At 40.0% G+C, this 22,247-nt stretch overlaps 1 protein-coding gene across 1 annotated transcript in view; it reads right to left on the minus strand.

Annotated features, from left to right (window-relative positions):
- The window catches only part of CARD11 (caspase recruitment domain family member 11), a 49,510-nt gene extending 38,866 nt beyond the window's left edge, over nt 1–10,644 (minus strand). The window contains exons 1-2 of the mRNA XM_040592059.1: nt 8,577–10,644; nt 7,558–7,677 (exon numbers count right to left, since the gene is read on the minus strand). Of these exons, the coding sequence (XP_040447993.1) occupies nt 7,558–7,570 (13 nt within the window). The 5' untranslated portion in view covers nt 7,571–7,677; nt 8,577–10,644. The remainder of the gene's footprint in view (nt 1–7,557; nt 7,678–8,576) is intronic.
- Nucleotides 10,645–22,247: the final 11,603 nt, after the last annotated feature.

Raw genomic sequence — 22,247 nt, forward strand, 5'->3', positions numbered from 1 at the left:
CACTCACCCTAGCAAGGAAAAAAAGGAATTGAACTTTCTCACTCCACAGTTTGAGGATCTGAAATGGATAATTCTGGTAACGCATATTTTTAAAGAATAAAGTAAGTTTAAAGCAATAACCCTATGCTCCTTTTGGATTCTTATATGCAAACTTCTACCACTTCGCCAAAAACATTGTCATTCCTTTTCAGGACAGCATGGTCCAGCTGGTAGCTCATAACCATCCAACCATCTGAAGGCATCTACTCAACTCGCTACGTTTTTCTCTGGAGGAAATAAGGCTTGCTGGTTTGGGCAGCAGAGAGCTGCATGTCTCCTCTTGGGCCTGTGCAAGGCCAAATTCACGGCAGAACAAATTTCTGGTCTGAGACTATGAAGCTCACTGCCTCCACCTGAGTGGCAGAGGAAGGTGGGAAGTAACCTACTTCTAGATGTGTGGAGCATAACACAGAATGCCAGGATGTGGCCTTGCACAGCCCACAGAGCCCGATGCTCTGATCCAGCTCTTTACAACGGCTCTACAGGCAGGACCAGAGGATCAGTTTTGGACCACATTGTCTGAAACACAGCACAGCAACCTGAATGACCGTACCACTAGAGCCAGCTGGATGTATTAAGTATTCTCCACAAGAGGAAAGAAAAGAAGCAGAAAAATCTCCAAGATAAAAATATGATTTTTTCAATGAGGTCTAAAAACCTTGCTAAAGCAAAGTGGCCTATCCCTGCCTTCCCTCCGAGTTCTTATTTTTTTTTTAATTGCTGTGCTTGATGCATTGCTTCATTTCCCTTAGGATCAGTCACAAACCGGAGGTGACAGATACATTCAGTTCTAAAGTACGCTGTATAGAGAGAAGTTTGCTAGATATCTTCACTCACCTGATGAAACTACCCTATATGGGATGGTGATCAGAATCGGAGAGGAAGAGGAAAGGAGATATTGAACACGACAAGTCAGACAAGTCAGACAGACGTGTTAGACTGAAGGTAGAGAGGACTCGGGATGTCCTGTGAGGACAAAATAACAACAAACCACCCTCTGCCTTTTCTTGTGTTCTTTCCTCACAGGAGTTGAATGTTCAAATTATCTTTATTGTTCTAGTCCCTTTGGGCAGACTGTACTTAGATGTATGCTGATGGCATTAGCTATTTAATAGGTTTGCATGCAGTATTTCTAATAGTATCCTGCTCAAATGGCTTTGGATTTACGCACTGTTATCATGTTATAACAACGCAATTGCAGTGAGTTTGCATTTTTCTGCATTGCAGAAAGTTCTACAGTGTACAGGAGCTTGCAATTAAATTCACAGCTTTCAAAATGCCATTCAAATTCCGACCATTTCTTCTCAGACCTAGCATTTTCCAATTGTTCTTTGCAGGTGAGAAAGTTCAGTCCTTCCTGATACTCACACAGCTTCTGAAGTAACTATCGAGCTAGACACTGCTGTCCCAGGTGTGCAACCCTAGTCGCTCAGCAGTTCAGTGAAAGTGTTGCTGTCAATCGAATTTAATCCAGCAAAACTGCCTGGATACTGCTCTCACTATGGATACGAGCAAGTCACAAACCCACAGTTTCGTAGTGTAACACTCCATATGAAAATGCCAAGTATCACTTTTCCTTCAGATCACAGACTTGCAAATTAAAAGAAAAAAATGATTCAGTGTTTCCAGCCTTACAGGAAATATAATACTCCTTCACTTTTTTCTAACAACTAAAGCAGAAGAAAAACACACTCTTTTCTGTCCTAACACAAAAGTTTAAATAGTTTTTGTTTCATACTGCATTGATATCTTTCATGGCATAAATTAAAAAAAAAAATATGAGAGAATAAAAGACAGAAGGAAATTAAACCTTCTACAATAAAACATATTAGTCTTGGGTCTTTCTGAAAAATATGTAACTGGAAATACAGGAAAATGCTACTGGAAGGATCAAACACACCTGAAGTCATCTTAAAAAATTAAATATTGAGACTTATTCTGACTTGTTTTGGCAGGAACTGTGAAGGAAGACTAGCAGTGTAATAGCAAAGAGCAGTCTTGTCTATGATTGAATTTTTTTTACCAGGAGAAAAATCAGCTCAGCAATAGTAAAGAGGGTGTAAAATCTTGTGGAATTATGTATTTTCAGTTAGTAAGTCATTATAGAAATTAGTTTGATGATCTCACTAACTACATCATCATAAACTATGAAAAACATATGGAATGGCAACTACCTTGATGCGGCGCTCAGGGACACAGTGTCGTGTTGGACCCAGCAGTGCTGGGTTAACAGTTGGACTCAATGACCTTAAGGGTCTTTTCCAACCTCAATGATTCTGTGATTCAGACAAAATTCAGAAGCAACGACACAGGCAGCAGCTGCTGGACAGACACTGTGGCTGGGCTGCACCAGCAGACTTGGGAGAGGATCCATGCAAAATTGCAACCAGGGAGGAACCGTTCTTTCAAACACGGACTTCACTCAACAGACAAGTTTGGTCAGTGGGTGATATAGGTCACTGGTATTTTAATTGAGATGTTAAAAGCCAAAAGCCTTCAAATGATCTTATAAATGTAACAATCTTTCAGTTCATGATCAACGAGAAAAGATTCAGTTGCCAGTTGCACTGCAGTTTAGAAGTGAAGTGTGTTTGGTGTAATCTTTAGAAAAAAAGTTGAAGCAACCTTTGGGTGCTTTCCCAGTTTGCTCAGGGTTCCCAGTTCACAGAGGGGAGCATTTGAAACGTTTCTTTATTGGCATTTTAAATCCTGGAGGAATTGACTTCTGTGCTCAAATATATTAAATGTGTGTAACAACCTATTAAGCATACTCATACTGATTTCAAGTATGGGCACAGCTAGATTAGAAATGTTTATACATATATAGAGCTGTAAAAACTGAAGTGGAAACAATCCATTAACTGCTAATGATAACCATATATGTACTGCTAGCATACAGCTTTTTCTGCATTCAAATGGAGAAAAATCCTTATCCCATTTTAAACAGAAAACTTATGCTAAATTCACTCTTCAGTGCCTCAATTACAACCTGAGGAAAATTTGTCAGCAAAGAACCAGCACTGGAGACCAATGGGAATCCCTTCACTGGTTACACAGAGGCTGTGTTCCTCCCTGAACTACAAAACCCAGGGCTGACTATCAGACTTGGGCAAATTAGAAGTGTCTGTGTAAGGCCAAACTGGCCTCAGGGACCAGAACAAACATATCCGTTAATACTACACAATGTTACTCTACACAGACAAATTCAGAGGCAACAATTACGACAAATAATATCACATACACAGCTGTATATGCATTTATCCTCCAGACAAAACCAGAATGTTGTAGCAGTTTGTTTGACATTTCTGATAGATTTCCAGTGAGATTTGACAAATTTCTCTTTTCTCTTGAGTTGCTAAACAGATTCACTGAAGTAGACAGCATTAGAAAGTAACGCCCCATGCAGCACTGGAGATAAAACAGCTTTTGCGGGACTAACATAACAGGAATATTCCTTCACTACACATTCAGCAAGGACAGCAGACAATGCAAAACACATTGCCAGCTTTTGGTGCTATTAGTAACATGCTTTTATGAGCTGTGAAAGGAAACCCTCTGTGTTTGCCTTTTGTACAAAAAAGTACAAAGGCCTTACCCACTGGTAAAATGTTAAATGCACCCCCTGTAGATCGTTAAGCATGTGAATTCATGGTACTCGCAAAATACCACCATTCCTAGAGCCCAAATATTTAGCAGAAGATTATGGAGAGAGGTGTTCAAAATCAAAGTTCAGAGAAGACCTTTATGCTTAACTAAAGTCAGTATGAGAACCTCCAGCCAAGAAGTAATCCACTGCCCACAGCTGGGACACACCATGACTGGGTATGTGGCAGATGTGCCGTTTTGTCAAATTGTACTTGAAACAGACTGGCACTGTATTCTCCTTTTGCCTGAGAGGAGCAAAAGTGAGAGGGTAATATAGGGAGAGAACAGACTAAAGAAGTAGAGAGAAAGAAGCTTTTATCACTCGCTGGATGTGTGCCACGGAGACCAATTATATACATTTGACAGCAACCATTATAATTCCAGAGTCCTTGAACAAATCACAAGCAGAAAGGTTACCTTCCTGAAAATGTTCATTGCCATTAAATAACTGACCCAGACTAGAGGGTGAAAGCAGCACTTAAGAGAGAGTTTGGGGAAAGGGAGGAGATGGAGAATCTTATTACAGGTACACCTGAGAGAACCCCATCATTTGTTCTGCAAAAGGAATTGCAGATTTGCTGCAGATAGTGTATTCTCAGCAAAGTGGACAGTGTTCTGAGAATGCAAATCCTACAGAGAGCAGTGACAAAACAGCCAAGACAAAAATCATTTCTTATGGATATCAGTGGCAAAACTCGACTAAATTTTGCAAGGTTTATGGTTTTACCCTCCAGTCTGAAAGTCACAAGACCCAGTCCCGTATTCCTGCCCTTTTAAGTTTAGATTGCTATGGAGGCTACTTACAAAAAAAAGCTGCCATAGGTCAAATTCCACCATCAGTTACACAACCTTAATGACCACATCTAAGCAAAACGTTCATGACACATGCATTTCAATATCAAAGAGAGAGCTGATACATCTGCTAAAAAGTGCGTAGCTTGTTCTCTTCCAATAATATAGGCAGAATATTGGGAGAAATAAGGATCTCTATAAATTTCTTTGTATGTGCAACCATTCTATGTATCTGATTAAAAATTTCACCCACTAACAGTACCTAAACAAAGGTCATTTAGTAGATCACATTCAGATTTCTTCAGCATAACCCGGTTACTTGGATGCATCCTTCTAGAGAAGGTTCAAACTGCCTTTAATTTTAACAGACACATGCAGTCAGATGGTTCTTTTTTCACCCATATTGAAAGATTATTTTTCTCTTAATTTGGAGTTAAATCTAGTTGGAAGTAACTATTCATGTAAGAACAGGGAGTCAAACATGTGGTCCTTTATTTCTGGTCTCGGGTTGGCCCTCACAATATAGCAATTTTCTGAGTAGGATGGAAAGTTTCCAGGCTCTTTCCAGCTGAGATTTCTCCTCTACCAGACATATGAGTCAAGAAACTAGACACAAACACACCCACAAAAAGAATTTCTGTCTCCAGGTCCCCTTGCAACTGTCACAACCCAACTATGACAATGCCCATTTTTAATTCAACATCATGATGAAAAAGAAAAAGGAAGAGAAAGAGGGAGGGAGAGAAGAGGTGTTGTCTCAGCTAATTTATTTCTGGGAGACATCAAGGCCTTACAAAAAGAACCAGCAATTGGGGCACAGAATACTGAAAAAAACAAAGCACAAAATCATCATACAAGTTTTGCAGAATGACTAAAGGGAACTCAAATACTTTTCACATCACAAGATGAGTTGTAACAGAGCAAGGAGGAGTCATACTGGTCCTGTATCTTATTTTACTGTTCTAGGCTTGTGGACTTTTCACAAGATCCAAAAGACAAAGATATTTTAATGTACCTGCTTTTGTATTCAGTGGAGAATGCTTACAGCTCAAAGGCCACAGTTTGCTAGCTCTGAATCAGAAAGGATATATTATAATTGCAAACATAAAATTTAAGCTCCTTTCACTCATAAGGAGATGGACAATTTGAGAGACCAGGACAGATCGCTAAGAGAATTCTCCCACATAATAATTATCTTATTAATTCAGCTGAGTTTAATAAGTGATCCTTATTCAGTTCCCAAAAGCCCACATCAGAACATCCCTAGAAATAAATCTTCAGTCTCAACAGTCCTGCTTAAGAAGGAAAGGCTAAAAGGCTTCATCAAAGAAATGTACTTATTTGTTACATCTGGTTCGAGGCTTACAAACTTAAGCAAGGAATAATACCAGATACTGTCCTTGGATGCAGTTTTAAGCCATGCCTGATCTTGGTGATTCACCAATATATCTGGCATAAAAGAAACGAGCTGTTTCCAGATCCTAGGAGCACAGTTACCCCCGCTACAGCATTAGAGTTGAGAACCTCTACCTCTGAGATCTGGAATCACACAGGACAAAAACTAAACTAAAGTCAGACCAGAATTTCTGCTGTGGGGCAGGAAGTTTAAAACTTTTGAAGTTTAGAAAAAAGGCTTACAATCAACTAGAACTATTTTTACTGTTTTCCAAAGACATTTTGGATTGTGATCTCCCATTTTTTCATGTACCTCCAGTACCATCTCTAAGCTCCTACTCTGCTGCAGCTTGCATATTCTGCAAAGGAAAGAGGAGCTGAGAGACTGCAATACTTCCTCCAGTTCCCCTACAGGTACTCAGTGGGGATGCGAAGACAGCAGAGACTAAGACCATCTGCATCAGTAGTTCCTCCTGACGTGAAAGCAACATCGAGACAAAAACACACAGAGAAACGGGGTGGAGAGTTGCAGTAACAACTTAGGAAAGAGTGGGATGATGGGAAGAGAAGGGACAGAATTCACAAAGTCAAGGCACGCTGTATTTATGAGTGGAGAGGAAACTATGGTGTGTTATAGGTGTTAGAAAATTCTGTCTGTGAGACAAAGAAATGGAGTGTCAGGATGACAGTGGGTATTTGTTGTGTTGTGTTGTGAATGACTAAATACAAGCCTGATAATTGGAAGGAAGCTGTGCAAGCGTAAAAGTCTTGTATTTTGGGATGCATCCCCAAACCTGTAAATATGAAAATCCTACACATGTACCTGAAAGGACAGACAGGAAAGCAGCATGTGTGTGCATGGACAATTCACTGGAGAGGCAACACCACTGCGTGTGCAAAACTAACTTTGCAGGGCAGCAGTGTGTGCTGTGTACGTGAGAAAGGGGATGAAGTAGGAAGTAGAAGAGTGCCTGAGAAGCTACAGGAACAATGGGAAAGGGGAACACAAGACAGAGAAGGAACTAACAGAGGGGAAGGAGAGAAAGATTAAAAACATGGGGGAGGATGTACAGTCTGTTGCACAGGCAAGAAAGAGAAAGCGGAGGGAAAGGATCAAACAAGGGACATGTTTGTCACACAGAAAACATGCTTGATGAAAAACAGGTATAAAAATAAGAGATACATTAAGGTTAGAAAAGAATAAAGGAAGTGAGAAGAACAAATTAAAAGAGAGAGGAAAAAAAAGAAGAAATATTTTATTAGTTAACATAAAGTATAAATCCCCAGTGAAGAGATTTAAAGAAAAGTCTAGGGCACAACACACTATGGGAAGAACAAGAAATTCCCTGGGGACCAGTGCTGATGATCGGTCCTTTCATATCCTCCCTCTAGACCTCCATTTCAACTCTCCTTCCAAGTGCACACTTTCTTTAAGAACACATTTGCGTTTCCAGCTACAGCCTGTTTACCTCACTGAACGCTGAACTCCAAATGTCGATGCATGCAAAGTACAATGAGATCTGTTGAGGGCAAGGAAGGCACAAACGCAACTGTTTTCAAAGAAACATACTTTTGAAAAAGAACACAAAAAAGGTGAAAGGTGAAAGTGGAACTTGTAGCGATGAGAGTCGAGTGCTGTCCTAGTCAGCAGTGAGGTGGAGCTGACCTGACAGCTGCTTGCCTTACCTTGGGTGCTCATGAGTGACCAGGCTGTCTTGCTGCAGCTGCTGCAGGGTGAAACTCTCTACGTCGCCTCCATTCAACTGGCGATGTCTCTCCAGGAGTCTTGGAGAGGTTATTTGTGCTCTGCAGTGGTGGAAAAGTAAAGGAAACACAAGAAGAAAAACAACCTTTTGCCCCTAAAGTGACAAAAGTTTAGGGAAAATCAGGAGTGAAGGAAGCTGGTGCACTGGTGCCAGAGTGAGCACAGCGACACACAAAGTAAGAAAAAATGTGTCAGAGGCTGGGAGGGGCGGAGAGGAAAATGCAAAGATCTGACAGGAAACCAGACTATAAATCTGCTTAGAGTTTAAAAAACCACATTTCTGCTCCCCAGCAATACAGCCTGTTTGCAAATGACTCTGCATGCAGGTGACAGCTTAGCCCTGAGGTACCACTGTAAGCAAATAAAGAGGCACTTTTGCCCCTTCCCCAGGAAGAGCAGTGGGCAGAGTCGGCAGCAGCACAAACAACTGGCTCAGAAGCAGCAGGTTGTCTCCACTGCCCCACGTCTAGTTCTCCAGGCTTTTAGTGCATGTTTCCCTCGGGCTAAAGGGGACATGCTGAGTGCCAGCCTTGCTGGTGCTGTGCCACACCGACCACAAAGCAGCAGCCCTTGCTTCTCAGCGCACAGGCTGGCTAGAAAGCAGGTAGGAAAGAAAAAGGAATAACCGAACAAAACAGAGTTTCAGGAACAGTTCCAGGCAGAAGGAGTTCTGGGTTTTCCCAAGGTTTCAAAGGCTTTTCAAGAAAGCATCTATTTTATTCATAGCTGCTTTTGCTAAAAAGGTAGTCAATGAGGTTTACTTTATGCAAGCATTAGATTATTTTACAGTTGAATGATACTTTAAACAGTATATTTTCCACATGAAGTCTCTGCTGACATAGAGAACCCGCAGTATCTTGTATTGCTTTAGTGCTGGACTCCAGGCTTAAGGCCACACGTGCAAATCCAACCACTGGTGGATTTCACGGAGGACACTGACCTGCTGGGCTGCAGCTGAAAGCCTCCCTCCAGGAGCAAGGCAGCGAGAGCAAAGCCAGGCAAGTCCTTTCCCTTGCTGGTGTCTGAGTTCTGCAGGACCAGGACTCGCCACCACTGCTGGAAACATCCTCCAGTGCTGCTGTCATCTTGCTCAGGGGTCCTCAGCCTGAATCACTTGCATGATGTGCTGGGTCTTGTTCTGCTGTTGCCTATTTGACATCCAGAGGGAAAAGCAGGCATTGCTACTGCTCCCAGTCCCTCCCTGGCCTTTACCCTTTGCACTGGGTAGATACACAACAATGAGGCCTCAGTGGAGTCAGCAATAGGTCTTGGATATGTAAGAATCAGTGGAAAGACCCCTTGAAGTAATGTGTGTGTAACTGGGACGCATGTTTGCAAGGGTGGTTGTGGCTAGAAGCAAACAACTCTGTACATATGTGCATGGGTATGTTTTTATCTCATGGGAGAAACTAAGAGAAAGAAAAGTGGAAACACTAGGAATGATTACCATAAGTGACAGCAAGTGATACCTAATTTAGGAATGTGGGAAAGGAAAAAGCATGATGGTAGTAATGGAGTGAGAGAATGAGAAAGGAAAAAAATAGTTAAATAAAGGAAAACACAACAAATGGAAAGTAAGTATAAAAGTACAGTGGAAAAACTATCAAAGGATACAGCAGCATAAAAGACAACAGAATGGAGGAAGTGAGATGATAAAGTGAGAAGAAGAAATGTAAAGGAGAAAATACATGGCTCAAAGTGTCATTAAAATAACACTCAAAATCGTTCTTACCAAACTGAAAACCTGAATCCCATGAAACTCATGAGGGAGTTGAACATATTCCAGGCAGCAAAATGCATGTGGCAGCTCTGCACTAATTCTCCCTTAACGTTCCTCTAATTTCACATGTTTGCACCTGTACCTGGACTGGTGACGGCCTCAGTGTAGCTGTAAGGATGATACCGAAAGGGATTATAGAAGGGGTTCTAGTCTCTGTGTCAAAGGAAGGCAGGAATTTCTGCCTCCCACTGAGCAACAGCAGAACATGCTATGCCCCTACCAATTTTTTTCCAGTGAGGACTATGCTGTTATGTGCTACTTAAACTCTTTGCGCAACCTTACTAAATCTGAACAAACTTGTGAGCTGCATGTGATTTGCGCAGCCAAAAGTCCATCCATGTACAACTGAACGGGTAAGGTTCTGCAGTTTCTGACTGGGGGAAAGCTGGTGATACTTTGGAGAAAAACTGAAACACAGCTGTAAGATTTGTGGCCTACAATTATTCCATCAAAACTGATGTAAGTTATTTCTGAGCCAGGTTTTTTACTGCTTTCACAGAGGAAGCTGATTTGTGCATGCAAGGGAGGAACCATTTTAAGCACAACCTGAGAAACTAACTCTGCTGGCAGAAGGCTTTTTGGCTTCACTTCGATTTAAAAACCACAGATCTTTCACACGCAGTTCCTCACCTGAAAGGAAAAACATGCTAGAAATTCAAGTCAAAACTCACCAAGTCTCATTATATTTCTCCTTCTGTCCTTGGATTCTTCACCAAATAGAGTATCAGACAGTGGACTATAAAACCGCCCTCCAGAGCCAAGCAAGGCGTTAGACATTATTTGGTCTTGTTTCTGCTTTTATTTTTGCTCAGCATTGTAGATTACAAACAGCTTTCAAAAAGTACAATAACTGTTTTAAAAAAGATCCCACATTTCCCTGGGCCTAAAGCGACACACTAGAGATGAAACAATTACCCAGTGAAGCCTGAGGAGCTTTAAGGAATCTATCACTGAAACTCAAAGGACCTAAAATTCTGATCACAAAGACCTTGCTGGCAAACTAGGATCTGTCGAGCAGGAACCAGTCATAAATCATGAAGCCACATGTAACTGAGTATCAACTTCCTTTTATAAGAATTTACAATCTTAATCCCAGTTTTCAGTTTTTAAAAATTCTCTCAAGCTATTAAAATGGTTGTGGTTACAGTTCCTTGAGGCTGACAGACTGAAGGGATGTGTTTCACACAATGTAAGTGTAGAAAATCATTATGTTCTGTTAGGCAACCAAAAAATTCAAGAAAGTCCAGGTGCTCCACCTAAAATACAGGTATATGACAAAAAGCTGCAGGATTTGAATCGGGGCGGGGGTGGATGGGTGGGTGCTGACTTATATGCAAGGCATAGAACCTGGGCTGCTGGAGTTACATGTCTGTCAGAGAGCAGCAACAATGGAGACGTATAGGAAATTGAAAACTGGAAAGACACCTGAAATAAGGACTGGAAACATGGTATTGAGACAAAGTCCAAAAAGAGCTTTCCTAAGCAGTCTGGCTGAAAAGAAAAACACTTGGAAGTTTGATTAAACTGTCTTTTGTTATTTTTGATCCATTCCACTCAGGGAAGCAGGACGTTTTCCAATATATTTTTTTTCTTTTCTGGCAAGAAAATGGAAATGCCTTAAAAAGATACCTGTCTCTGTCATTATTTCTTTTTTTATAACCAAAAAAAATCCACTGGAACTTTCAGTTTAGCTAGCTGACCAGTTAAGAGGTAACAATACTGCTTTTCTTTTTTATTTTGTTTTTTCTTTTTATTTGTTTGTTTGTGGTTATAGGTTCTCAGACCTCTTTCATTAAACCTGGTACAGGAAACAACAAATTGCACCTCTGCCTGCAAAGGAGCTCCCCTCACATGAGGCTACCTGGCAGGACGCACCTGGTATCTATGTTGTCTCCCTCTTTCAAAGAGACTTCAGAAAAGGAGAGCGTATTTGGTTCCTTCCAGCTGATCTAATTTTGCATGATTTGAGCCCTGATGGTAAAACCTGAGTAACAAGTGCATCTTGAGCCCTTTGACGGTGCTGTATCTCTCCCCTTCCTCCAGGCTTTCACTTTGGGATCCTTGCATTAAAACGCCAGCAAAATTTCAAGGTTATTCTATTAGGGTGATCAAACAATGGAGAATACTTGGCATCTTAGACATCCTTCCACATTGTTTCTGGCCTCCTGAGTATTTTTCTCACAGTGACTTTCATGCCATAACGTTGTTATTGAGGTCTGCAGGGAAAGCTTCTTTTTCTGTCTGTCCCATAGGAATTACCTTACCCAGTGGGAGGTGCTCCTCATACGCCATGACTCCTTACAGAATGCCTTTTTACAGAGTTGATTCATCAGCACTCAGGAGGGCAGACCATAGCTCAGAAATGAAGCTGCTAGAGGGCTTTAAATAGTTGCAGACTGAAGAGCTAAAAAAAATAGTAAATAAATCAGCATCTGGAAGCAAAGAAACACTAAACTGTCCAGCTCTTGATCTGCTGTTCCTTTTCTTCTATTCCCTTCTTCTCCCATGAGAGTCATCCCAGCCCATGAGGAGACTGCCCTTGACTCCTTATCAGTGTAACAGTCCTGAAAGAAAATCCCTGGATACCAGAAACGCATTTCACAAACTAGTGATTTGAGAATTAATATATTGCATTTCTCCTGCATGCCTGAGCACAGTAGCACCATATATATTGTTAACACAACCCCTCCAACTCTTTAGAGCAAAGAAATAGAAGTATTAAATATTTTCCACATTTTACATATTTTATATTATCAGCCTTGCTCAACTATCCTTAGAGACTATCACTCTTACTTAGAGATGCTCACAATTTATCATTTTTCTCTGGAGATCTGACTTCCAGAACAGAAGTACTTCCCTGTTCAATTCACCAGCCTGTGGATAAGCAGCTGTTAGTGTTCATCTGCCTTTTCTAGGCATTAACATCAAAAATGCCCCTTGATCTTAAAAAGCGACACACAGCAGGGTTTCTTGAACACCTTTGGGGGTAATGGTTTAAATCCAGTAGGGAAATGTTCTCGTCTATAAGTTTATGATACACATTTGAACAGTGTTTCAATTGCCTGAACTATGAAATAAGATGACAGCCAAACATATATCAGTGGGGAACAGAGAGTATAAAGTTCTCTCTTTCATTTGACAGTCTCAGGGCTTACGTATTTTTGCACAAAACGTACAGTCTCTGTCGAGTTCAACAGTGTTATGGGATTTATCTGTCTGTGTCGGCTGTTATAATATTCACACTCCTTTTTATGGAATAGTTGGGTTCAAATCCCTTCCAGGAGCGGGGTTTGCAGTCCGCAGCACAGCCCGTAGTGCCTTGCCAAAAGACCAGTCCTCCACGGAAGCAAAGAGCCCAGGTCTACCCTGCCTCCTCTTGGGGCCAAAGGGAAGGACGCTCCAGACCCTGATGCTCTTTCCAGAAAAGTCAGAGTTAATTTAGTGATTACTTCAACCTTCTTTTTTCATTACACATATATTATTCATCAAAACTGGGTATGAGCCATAGCTCAGGTCCTCACCCTGTTCCTTATGCTCTTAATTATATATCCATAGGGCTTAAAATCCAAGGATCTTTAAACTTCCCAGACAAATGATTTAGTTTCACAGCAACCAATGAGTTAGATATTCATATCCATACTCAACAGCTGATGAGATGTATGGAGGAGATAAAGGAATACTTATTGCCCCGTAAAAGTAATACAAATACATTTTTGTTCATACAGTTCAGTTTTTAAAAAATTCTTAAAGATTATTAAAAAAACACCTAGCAAAAGTTAAAAAATCAAGGCAAACACTTGTAAAATAGCATTTTTTCTTATAATAAAGAGGGACAGGAGGGAATCTAATAATCCCTGTTACTGCAAAAAGCTTCAAAAGAGTTCAGATCATTGTCACTAGAAAATATACTGAAAAAATAACTTTGACTCAACAGCTTCTGTTAAAAATTTTTGGAAATAAATTAATCAGTCTCATATCTCACCTTTTTCTTAAAACACAAGGCCATCTTTCCCAACTTATGCGACAGTAGCATTTGTCAATATGCATTCTGATTATTAGACTGTGGAGGATTTAACATAGCTGGAATCTGAAGGATAATCTGTCAGATCTGAAATCTAGTAGATGCAAGGAGAGGTGAGTTACTTATTCTTGCCTGTTTGTTTTAAATTGGAAGGATTCTTGTCTTCTTTGTAGGTCAACATTTATTCCAATTAAAAACATGTGCATATTTTTAATAGATACAAATTGAAAACAACTACAAAGTTTTAATGGCTTGCATTCTCCAACAGTGTCTCCCTTTTTATTCTGTACAGCTTTTTCAAAAGCTCAGGAGGAAAACTTGGGCTAAGTGCTGTGCTTAGAGAGACAATATACTTCACAGAAAAGGTAATATTAGGGTTAATTAAGAATATAAATATGACAATATCTAAAACAAGAATTATATATTAATCCACATAATTTGAATGGTAAGGGGATATGTTCCATAGGTTAAATAGCCAGCGAACACAGCACAGACCTGGCAGTTAAGGACTTTTTAACTTTCGTTACAGGTCTTATACAGACATCCTCTGTGATTCACATAATCTAACAGTGCTTCGCTTTTCTCATCTGTAAAGAGAACCATGACATCTTTGAACTTGAAACTGTTATATAAATGAGATGTGTCAAAACCAGAACATGAAACCCCATGTGAGCGTATCATAAGTAAATGTTATAAAAATGAGAATTACTATATTGAGTCAAACCAAAGATCCATCTCTGCCAAAGAACAGAAACTCTATCTTCCTGAGACACAAGTAGGAAGCTGAAACTATCCTTAAGGAAACACACCTCCTCCTTGGCAAGGAAACCACTGCAGGAACATGAGTTGGTTCATTACAGAGGAGACATAGAAAAGGTTAAGAAACGGGAATTTGCCAAAATCAACTTGGGCTAAGTCAGTAATTTGATGGAAAAGTTATTAGAGACCAGAGGTCAGACTGAGATATTACCATGTTGTTATGCCTTATTTCTCCTCATTGTTTCTATTAAAGAGATCAAGATTTAGCCAACATCATATGCACAGGTATTCTGCCCAAACAGCAGCCACCACATCTGAGAGCAGAGGTTACGGAGGCAGGTTACAAACATGCCAAGTGTTCTGAGCAAGGGACAGGAACGCCTCCTGAAGCAGGAGCCGTGTAGCATTGGAAAATTGGGCAGAAGCAGCAGGTAGTGGAGAATTCTTGAGAGTTTTTTAACAGCCTGTTAGACTGAACTGGCCTGCGTGGCTTATAGCACAGCCCTGAGCTTATAGAAATGTCAATGTTATACTCGACCGGTACGTGTGATTTCTCTATGACTTGTTACTTATAAATGATGTTTTCATCTGTGAGTGTATTTGTTCTTCCAGGCTCTCATGTTCATTTTTCTCTTAACTGTGTAGTTCCCAAGGGAAGAATGCTAAATATTCTCATAGAAGAGCTCTTAAGATGCATATAAATAGTGGTCATATATCACTGGAGATTTTACATATGTGAGATTAAACATAGCCATAAAACTATATGACTGCTATTTATTGATCCATAAATGAATACCTGGGATTGCATTTTTAATATTTCTCTTTGAAACAATGGTATGGATTTCTGGAAGCTATGCTTTCTCACTGCATGTCAACTCTGTGTTAGAATATTAAATACTTTTACATCTATATATAGGACTTTCATTTCACTTCATTCCAATACTCATATACCCGCACACATTACAGGCTATAAACTTTGTAATAAACAGTAATTCACTTATTCATGGAATTACTTCTGATGCACCTGATGTAATAGAATGCAGATACCACATATCAAAATAAGTAATAGAAATTAAATTAATTTTAGTATACATAGGCTGAGTCTAGGTTTTTATCTGTAGATCCAAATTGCCACAATTGTAATAATTTCTTAAATTTATTACATTAATAGCTAATGGTCTGTAATAAAACTGAAGTCTGATTTTACGAGACATTGCACTAATTACCGGGTTCAATGTGCAAGTTACCTGATCCTTGTGTAAAATGCACGAGACCACCGCTAAGCTTGCTGACCCCCACTCCTTCACAGAAGTATGCCTGTGTTATATTTTGTGTGTAGGAGGGAAAGAACATAGAGGTGGTCACAGTCCTTTCATATAAGAGTTTAATCTGGAAAAAAAAAAAAATTGTCTAAAATTTACAGCAGTGCATAGTGTCCTTTGAGTTTAAAAAGTTTTGGAGAAAAAAAAAGAATCAATATTGTTTATTTCTGAAAAGACATCAAATTATGTGTTTAACCTATTTTAGCTCACCAAAATATAAAATCGGCTTAGAAACTTTTAGGCTTAAACTTCCAAGTGAGTAAAACCCATAAATTTTAAGAAACCCCAGTGACAACTAAATTGGACGTGGAGACAAAGCAGCAATAATCTTGAGTATTGACAGAAATTATATTAGGATTATAATATTAGGATTTAGGGAACTGTATATTCCCCCTGCAACTACTGCATCAAATTCTTATCCTTACATGATGAAACCAAGTCTATTCTGTATTCTATCATGGATCTATTGAGCTCTTTCTCTACTCCAATATAATTGAGGAATTTAACTGTAACTCACACTAATCCTGAAGATTTATCCACAGTGAAATAGTTATTTCTCAAAATACACCGTCATACAGTCTTTTACTAATTACACACCTGTTCTTAGAGAGTTGCCTTCCTTTCTCCTGCATAAAGTCATGCATGTCTTAAGCTGCAGGTTATTTTATTTCTCTGATCATGAAAAATGAATGTGTGTGGGAGTATATTTGCTTTCACTGTATTTAACAGCTCACTAATAGGTGGTTCAAAGTTTTTTTAGCATCATCCACTTAAACAGGACAGAAAGCTTCCTTCAAGAATGCTCAGTAACCCATTTCTAGCTGTGCTAGCTTCCCAAGGAAAAAGTCAAGTGTTTGAACAATACTATGGTTTGGGTCTTGAGAGACTAACCATTGACGACAGGTTGTCATGAAGGCTGAGGGGGAAGGTACTCAGAAAACTGTCCGTCTTCTACTAGCGGTTTCCTAGTAAGCGTTCTCTGAAATCATTGTCTATTCTGTTCTTACAGAACCTGACTCTGGTGACTGCTAGATCTAAGATGCTCATAAAATGTCAGAAGGAGAACTTGAAATAGAGAAGCTGATTTTTTTCCCAGCTTTTAGTTTTAGAAACTTTTTAATATAAATATTTATTTCAGTAATAGTACATTCTTAAACGAAATATATTATTTCCAATATGGGAATGAATTCAAAAGTAAATAAATAAAAAGAAAAAAAAAAGTGGGGGCCTGAGGTGATTAAAATGGACTGTTTTCATGCCTGAAGGTTGGGGGTTAGAGTCCAGCAGAGCTTAAGCACCTCAAGGTCCACTTTCAGGAAGCACAACGCTACAGAAAAACATGAAGTCCTTGCCTGGCTCTTAGATCACGTGCAGGCAAGAAAAGTGGGAAAGGCAGAACCGCGACCCACTCCTGAAACTGAAATAAACTACTGCACAAACCCTGTACAGGCATCAGCAGCTGCCCTTCCATGAGACCCCTGAAACAAACTGTGGTTTAGTATATGGCTGTATCCGAGTCCAGCTTTGTCCAGCACAATATTTCTGGTCATCTCTTCAATGTGTGACTGGATGTCTAGAACATTTGTAACTTACTTAAAATTGCTACTCACTGGAGGATCCCTATATGCTTTTAAAACTTGCATATTTAAAGTGTGCTGTAGTACACGCAAAATTAAGTTTGATAGATAATATCTTACTGTAATAGCGAGCATACATACAATATTGTCTGCACAAAGAGTTAACATGACAGTAAAAGACAGACTGCAATTTTCTGGAACCTAATGGAGGATGAGAAAGCGGGTGGGTAATCCTCCATATAGGGGTATAATCCCATTTATTTTTTAATACAGAAAGTCTAGCAAATGCTTCACATCTGGACACAGCCTGTGTACGGAAATACTAGCAAAGTAATTAGGTAATAATGTAATGAACAGGCAGGATTTGGAGACAAGATAGGAGCAGTGAAGATGGGTACATGTGTTTCAGGAAGCTTAACTCTTTGCAAAGACAAATGTACAAGCCGTTAGTAGCCAGCAGATTAAGATCTCCTGGCCAAAAAGCTGCAGCTCTCCAGTTCTGTGTAGACAAGGAAACAAGAAACAAGGAAAAGGAAGGGTAGTGAAATTGTCTTACAACTGTTTCATACATATCAAACACTGTTCTGGTTCCAAAACTCTACAGCAGTCACTGGTCTAAGGCGTGCATGAGAAATACTCTAGTACTTGATGGCTTCATAGAGAAGAACAGAGATGACAATGAGGAAGAAGAGGAAGCTCTAAATATAGAATCTGCAGGGAGTCAAAAAATTGTCCATGAATAATGCATTTGAGATGATGAAAGCGAAAGGACAGAACAGAAACCCAAACCTCGGGCACAGAGCGTCAGGAGAACAGGCTGCTGAGCAGCTGCAGAAGAATCAGTAACAGTGCAAGTAAAAACGTGCAGACAATGGGGGAGATGTTGTTTGAATTTCTTGAAACAGACCAGGAATTAGTTCACATTTCTGAAGCCAGTGGTAGTATTCTGCTTTCAGCAAAACCCAAGAAATAGACATTTGCTATAAATAGTACTGTACACTTCTATAAGTCGTTCATCTGAGGTTCTCAAGTTACTCTTTTTCCCAAAGAAAGCAGCTCAGTAATACTGACCTACACATAGAGAAAAAAACAGGACTTGAAATTTTACAGAACAGGCACAGACATTCTCACTACAAGCGAACAAGAAGTGCCCTTATAAGACAGCACCACTTGATCCTTATTATGCTAAAATTAAGGTCCAACCTTTTTTCCATATGGGAAACCATCATGGATGCCTTAGGTATAAGAAACAAAACCAGTATGATAGTAGGTAAATAAAGGCCTAGTAAAGATGAATTAACAAGAAAAAGTAGGGAGAAAGATTAAGATGATGATATAATGCTTTCAGTAGAGACTTTCACTTTGCTGAGTCTAGTCCAAACTGACAGCCCTGGCTGGAAGCTAAAACTCAAGTGTTCAGAGGAGCAAAGAAGGAGAGCTCACTTTTATTTTTTGCTGAGTTGAAAAGTGTCACTTTTCATTTTGTTTTTATAGTTGCTGGAGACCATTACTGCTCACCCTATATTGGCTTTCCCTGCCCTGGAGAAAGTAAATGACATCTGAGAATGCAGTAACTGTGTGGTTTATCGGCTCATTACATGGTACCCCTACAAAACTCCTGCAGGCTCATCTGTAACATTTTAGCTTTACATCACTTGGATGAATCAGTGTACCAGGGACAGCTACTTTTGTTTATATAAATCTCAACAATTTTACAATAGGGAAGCAGGAGCAAAATGTCTGCTATGACAAGCCTAGAGGAAAGCATGATCATTACAGGAGACCTTGTAGGAACTTGCTGTCCTTGAAGAGAGGAGGGCTGAGAGAAGGATCAGGATATGTAGTGGAACGTGTACATGGTATGGACACCGGGAAAATGTTGTTTCTGGAATAAGACATATACGTTCTTTTTAGCTGAATTCAGAATGTCTCCATATGCTGTGAGGAGGTGGAGGTAATACAGTAAGGAAGAATTCTTTCTGGCATAACCCCGAGAGAATAGAAAGGGGCACTACAAAGAACCACTGCTTTTGATTTTAGAATTTAGATTAACCCACTGTGAGACTTTCAATGGAGGAGACAACTTGGGTATGATAGCACCACTTTTTTTTTTTTTTTTCTTCTTCTTCTTCTTTTTTTTCCCCCTAATGAACACCCAGCACTCCTGTGGAAGGGAAAAGGAAGAAGAGGCAGCACCCAGTTATGCTGCTGGAATGGTCAGAAGCAAAGGGTAAAAAATTCTGTCATGGTGCAAAAGAGAGTAGAAGAAAATAAGAATAAGCATCTTCTATAGGTTCAGCGACTGAATGATATCAGGGTTGTAAAATCAGAGATTGTAGGATCAATGAATAAACACAACCTGCTGCTCTGCAGCTATCTGTAATTGAAGTAGTTGGCAACTGTCCCTAAATAAGCGCAATATTGCAATAATTAAGGAAGAAGACTAAGACAAAGTTAGCCTTCTGGATGTCAATTCTGCAAAGTCTCATATAGGTACTTCCCCTTCCATACTGTGAACAGGCCTACTGGAGAATCAGTGCATAAAAATTAAGGCCATAAATAGGACTTTGCAGAATTAGGATCAAGGTTTGTATTTTAAATCCCATGTTAATCCAGGAAATTGGCTTCATGAGAAAGACATGAGAAAAAAAGTAGCCTGCAAAGCATATTCTGTGAATTCTAAGATCCTAGATCCTACACAACCTGCACTATGATTAGCATTCCTGGTCTCAGAATCATATAATTGTTTAAGTTGGAATAGACATTTAAGACTGAGCCCAGTTGTTAGCCTAGCACTGCCAACTCCACCATTAAACCATGTCCCCAAGTGCCACATCAATACGTCTTTTAAATACCTCCATGCATGGTGACTAAACCACTTCCCTGGGCAGCCCAGTTGCAGTGCCTGACAACCATTTCAGTGAAGATACTTTTCCTAATATCCAATCACTTGTCCTATCACTTGTTACTTGGGAGAAGAAACCAACACCAAGAAGAAACCAACACCTACCCCCATGTTGCTACAGCCCCTGTCAGGCAGCTGGAGGGAGCGATCAGGTTCCCCTTGAGCCCCCTGCTCTCCAGGCTGACCCCCCCCAGCTCCCCCAGCCGCTCCCCACAGGGCTTGTGCCCCAGCCCCTTCCCCAGCCCCTGCCCGGCTCTGGACACGCTCCAGCCCCTCCACGTCCCCCTGGCAGTGAGGGGCCACAGCTGAGCCCAGGGTTCGAGGGGCGGCCGCACCAGTGCCCAGTACAGGGGGACGGGCACTGCCCTGGCCCTACTGGCCACGCTGGTTCGGGTACCAGCCAGGATGCCCTTGGCCTAAATATTCAAATAGTTAATGACTTCAAACATACAAAAAGTACTAAAAATAAAACCCAGAAAATTTAAATGGAATGGTTTTAGAGTTTACAAACTCATAGGAGCTAACAGAGTCAGAATCAAAAGTGAATGTTTAGGGTTTGTATAAATTGAAAGGTGGATTAAAATATACTTCTGCTCATTTCTGTTGTATTTACTACCTATGAAATTATTATACCTGTCTCTTTGTGAGATTTTTTTTCCCTCCTCCCCAACTGCCCTACTCTTTTCCTTGTTCCTGCATGAAAAGAGACAATTCCATTCCTTAGTTCCCATGCAAAATCATATGAAAGAGATTTGGGGTTATTTAAGGTAACTTTGCCTCCAAATCGAGGTCCTTCTTTATTTCCCAGTGCTAACTCAGGAAAGCCGGCAATGATCTGCAAACATGAAACCAGAGAACGTACATACACTTTGCAATTTCTAACTTATTCTCATATATGCCTTGTCACTTGCAGCATTTGCTGTCTCCAATCTTCCCAAAAAACAGCTGTACAAGTGTTTCAGCTGCCTTGGTATTACTTGCTTCTTTCTATCTGCACTCATGACACTGATTTATTCAGCCACTGAGTGGGCTTCCCGGTTTGGGCTAGGAGGGCTGGCACCAGGTCTCCTTTCACAAGCAAAACACTTGCATAATCCCCAGTACAAGGCCCTCAGCTCTTACTTGCACCTGATGTGCCAGTTCTACCTGACAGTGTGAATAGAAACAAAAAGTCTAGATCACAAAGTCTGTGAGTGCAGTTGTTTCCATACCACAAGCAAATTAAAGCAAACACGACCTCCCTCTCCCCCTCGCAGTGGTCACACTGCCCACTGTACCAAACAGGTCTGACAGCTGTACCGTGCGTTGCTATTTCAAAGACTTCATTACTTTTACAAAATATGTTGCAGCACATTTAGCAATGCACTGTGAAGGATTATAAATAATTAAAACTAAACCATTCGTGTCAGAAATAAATGAACAAAGCCCATTTTGCAATGCAGCATCCCTGATTTATTTTTATTGCATTCATTTAGAGAATTTGTTAATTCACAAAACCCAGCAGTCCACACAGTGAGCCCCCAAAATGTTAGGGAATGCTAGTGAGGTTGTCTTCTCTTTAGGCTCATAAAGGAACAGATCACTTTGGATGAATAAAAACCATACAGAATAGAGAAATTTAACAACCAACTGCTTCTGGATTTCACGTCCTGTGTTTTCCAAGTGTAAGCTATTTGAACATCTCTTTTCAAGAACCTTATCTGCAATTTGCATTTGCATAGGGGCACAAAATATACAGAAACACCTTTCAGTTAGAAGTAGTTTTAAATACAGCTATGGCTAATACCTACACCTTGAAAGTCTGATACTATCTTGGCTGCTTGTTTGTCAGCATCATAAGTAACACTGCTTCTTTTTAAAGTTTTAGTTTTACAAGATATGGATTTCTTTTGGGGGTCTAGGTTATGGCAGTGGTGGTCAGACACTCCTCTCTTATGGCTGTGCTACTGTCATTGTCTGTATCACCGATACACTTTACAGGAGAGCCATAATCAAATGTAGGAAAGGATAAATAAGCATACCACCTCAGAACTACTGCTAGTAACATAAAGCCATACACTAAAAAAAATAATACTTTTTTGCATCATCACATTTTTAAAGAGATTCTGGGGAGAGACGTATGCAAACCTATAGCCAAATTCCTACATTAAATACTGAAAGAATTCCTCAAAATTAATAAAATCATAATGAGCTTTGACTATTTAAAACTATTTTAGAACAAATATACATGCATCTCTGGCAAAATAA

The sequence above is a fragment of the Falco naumanni genome, chromosome 4 (assembly GCF_017639655.2).
Source record: "Falco naumanni isolate bFalNau1 chromosome 4, bFalNau1.pat, whole genome shotgun sequence".
NCBI lineage: Eukaryota > Metazoa > Chordata > Aves > Falconiformes > Falconidae > Falco > Falco naumanni.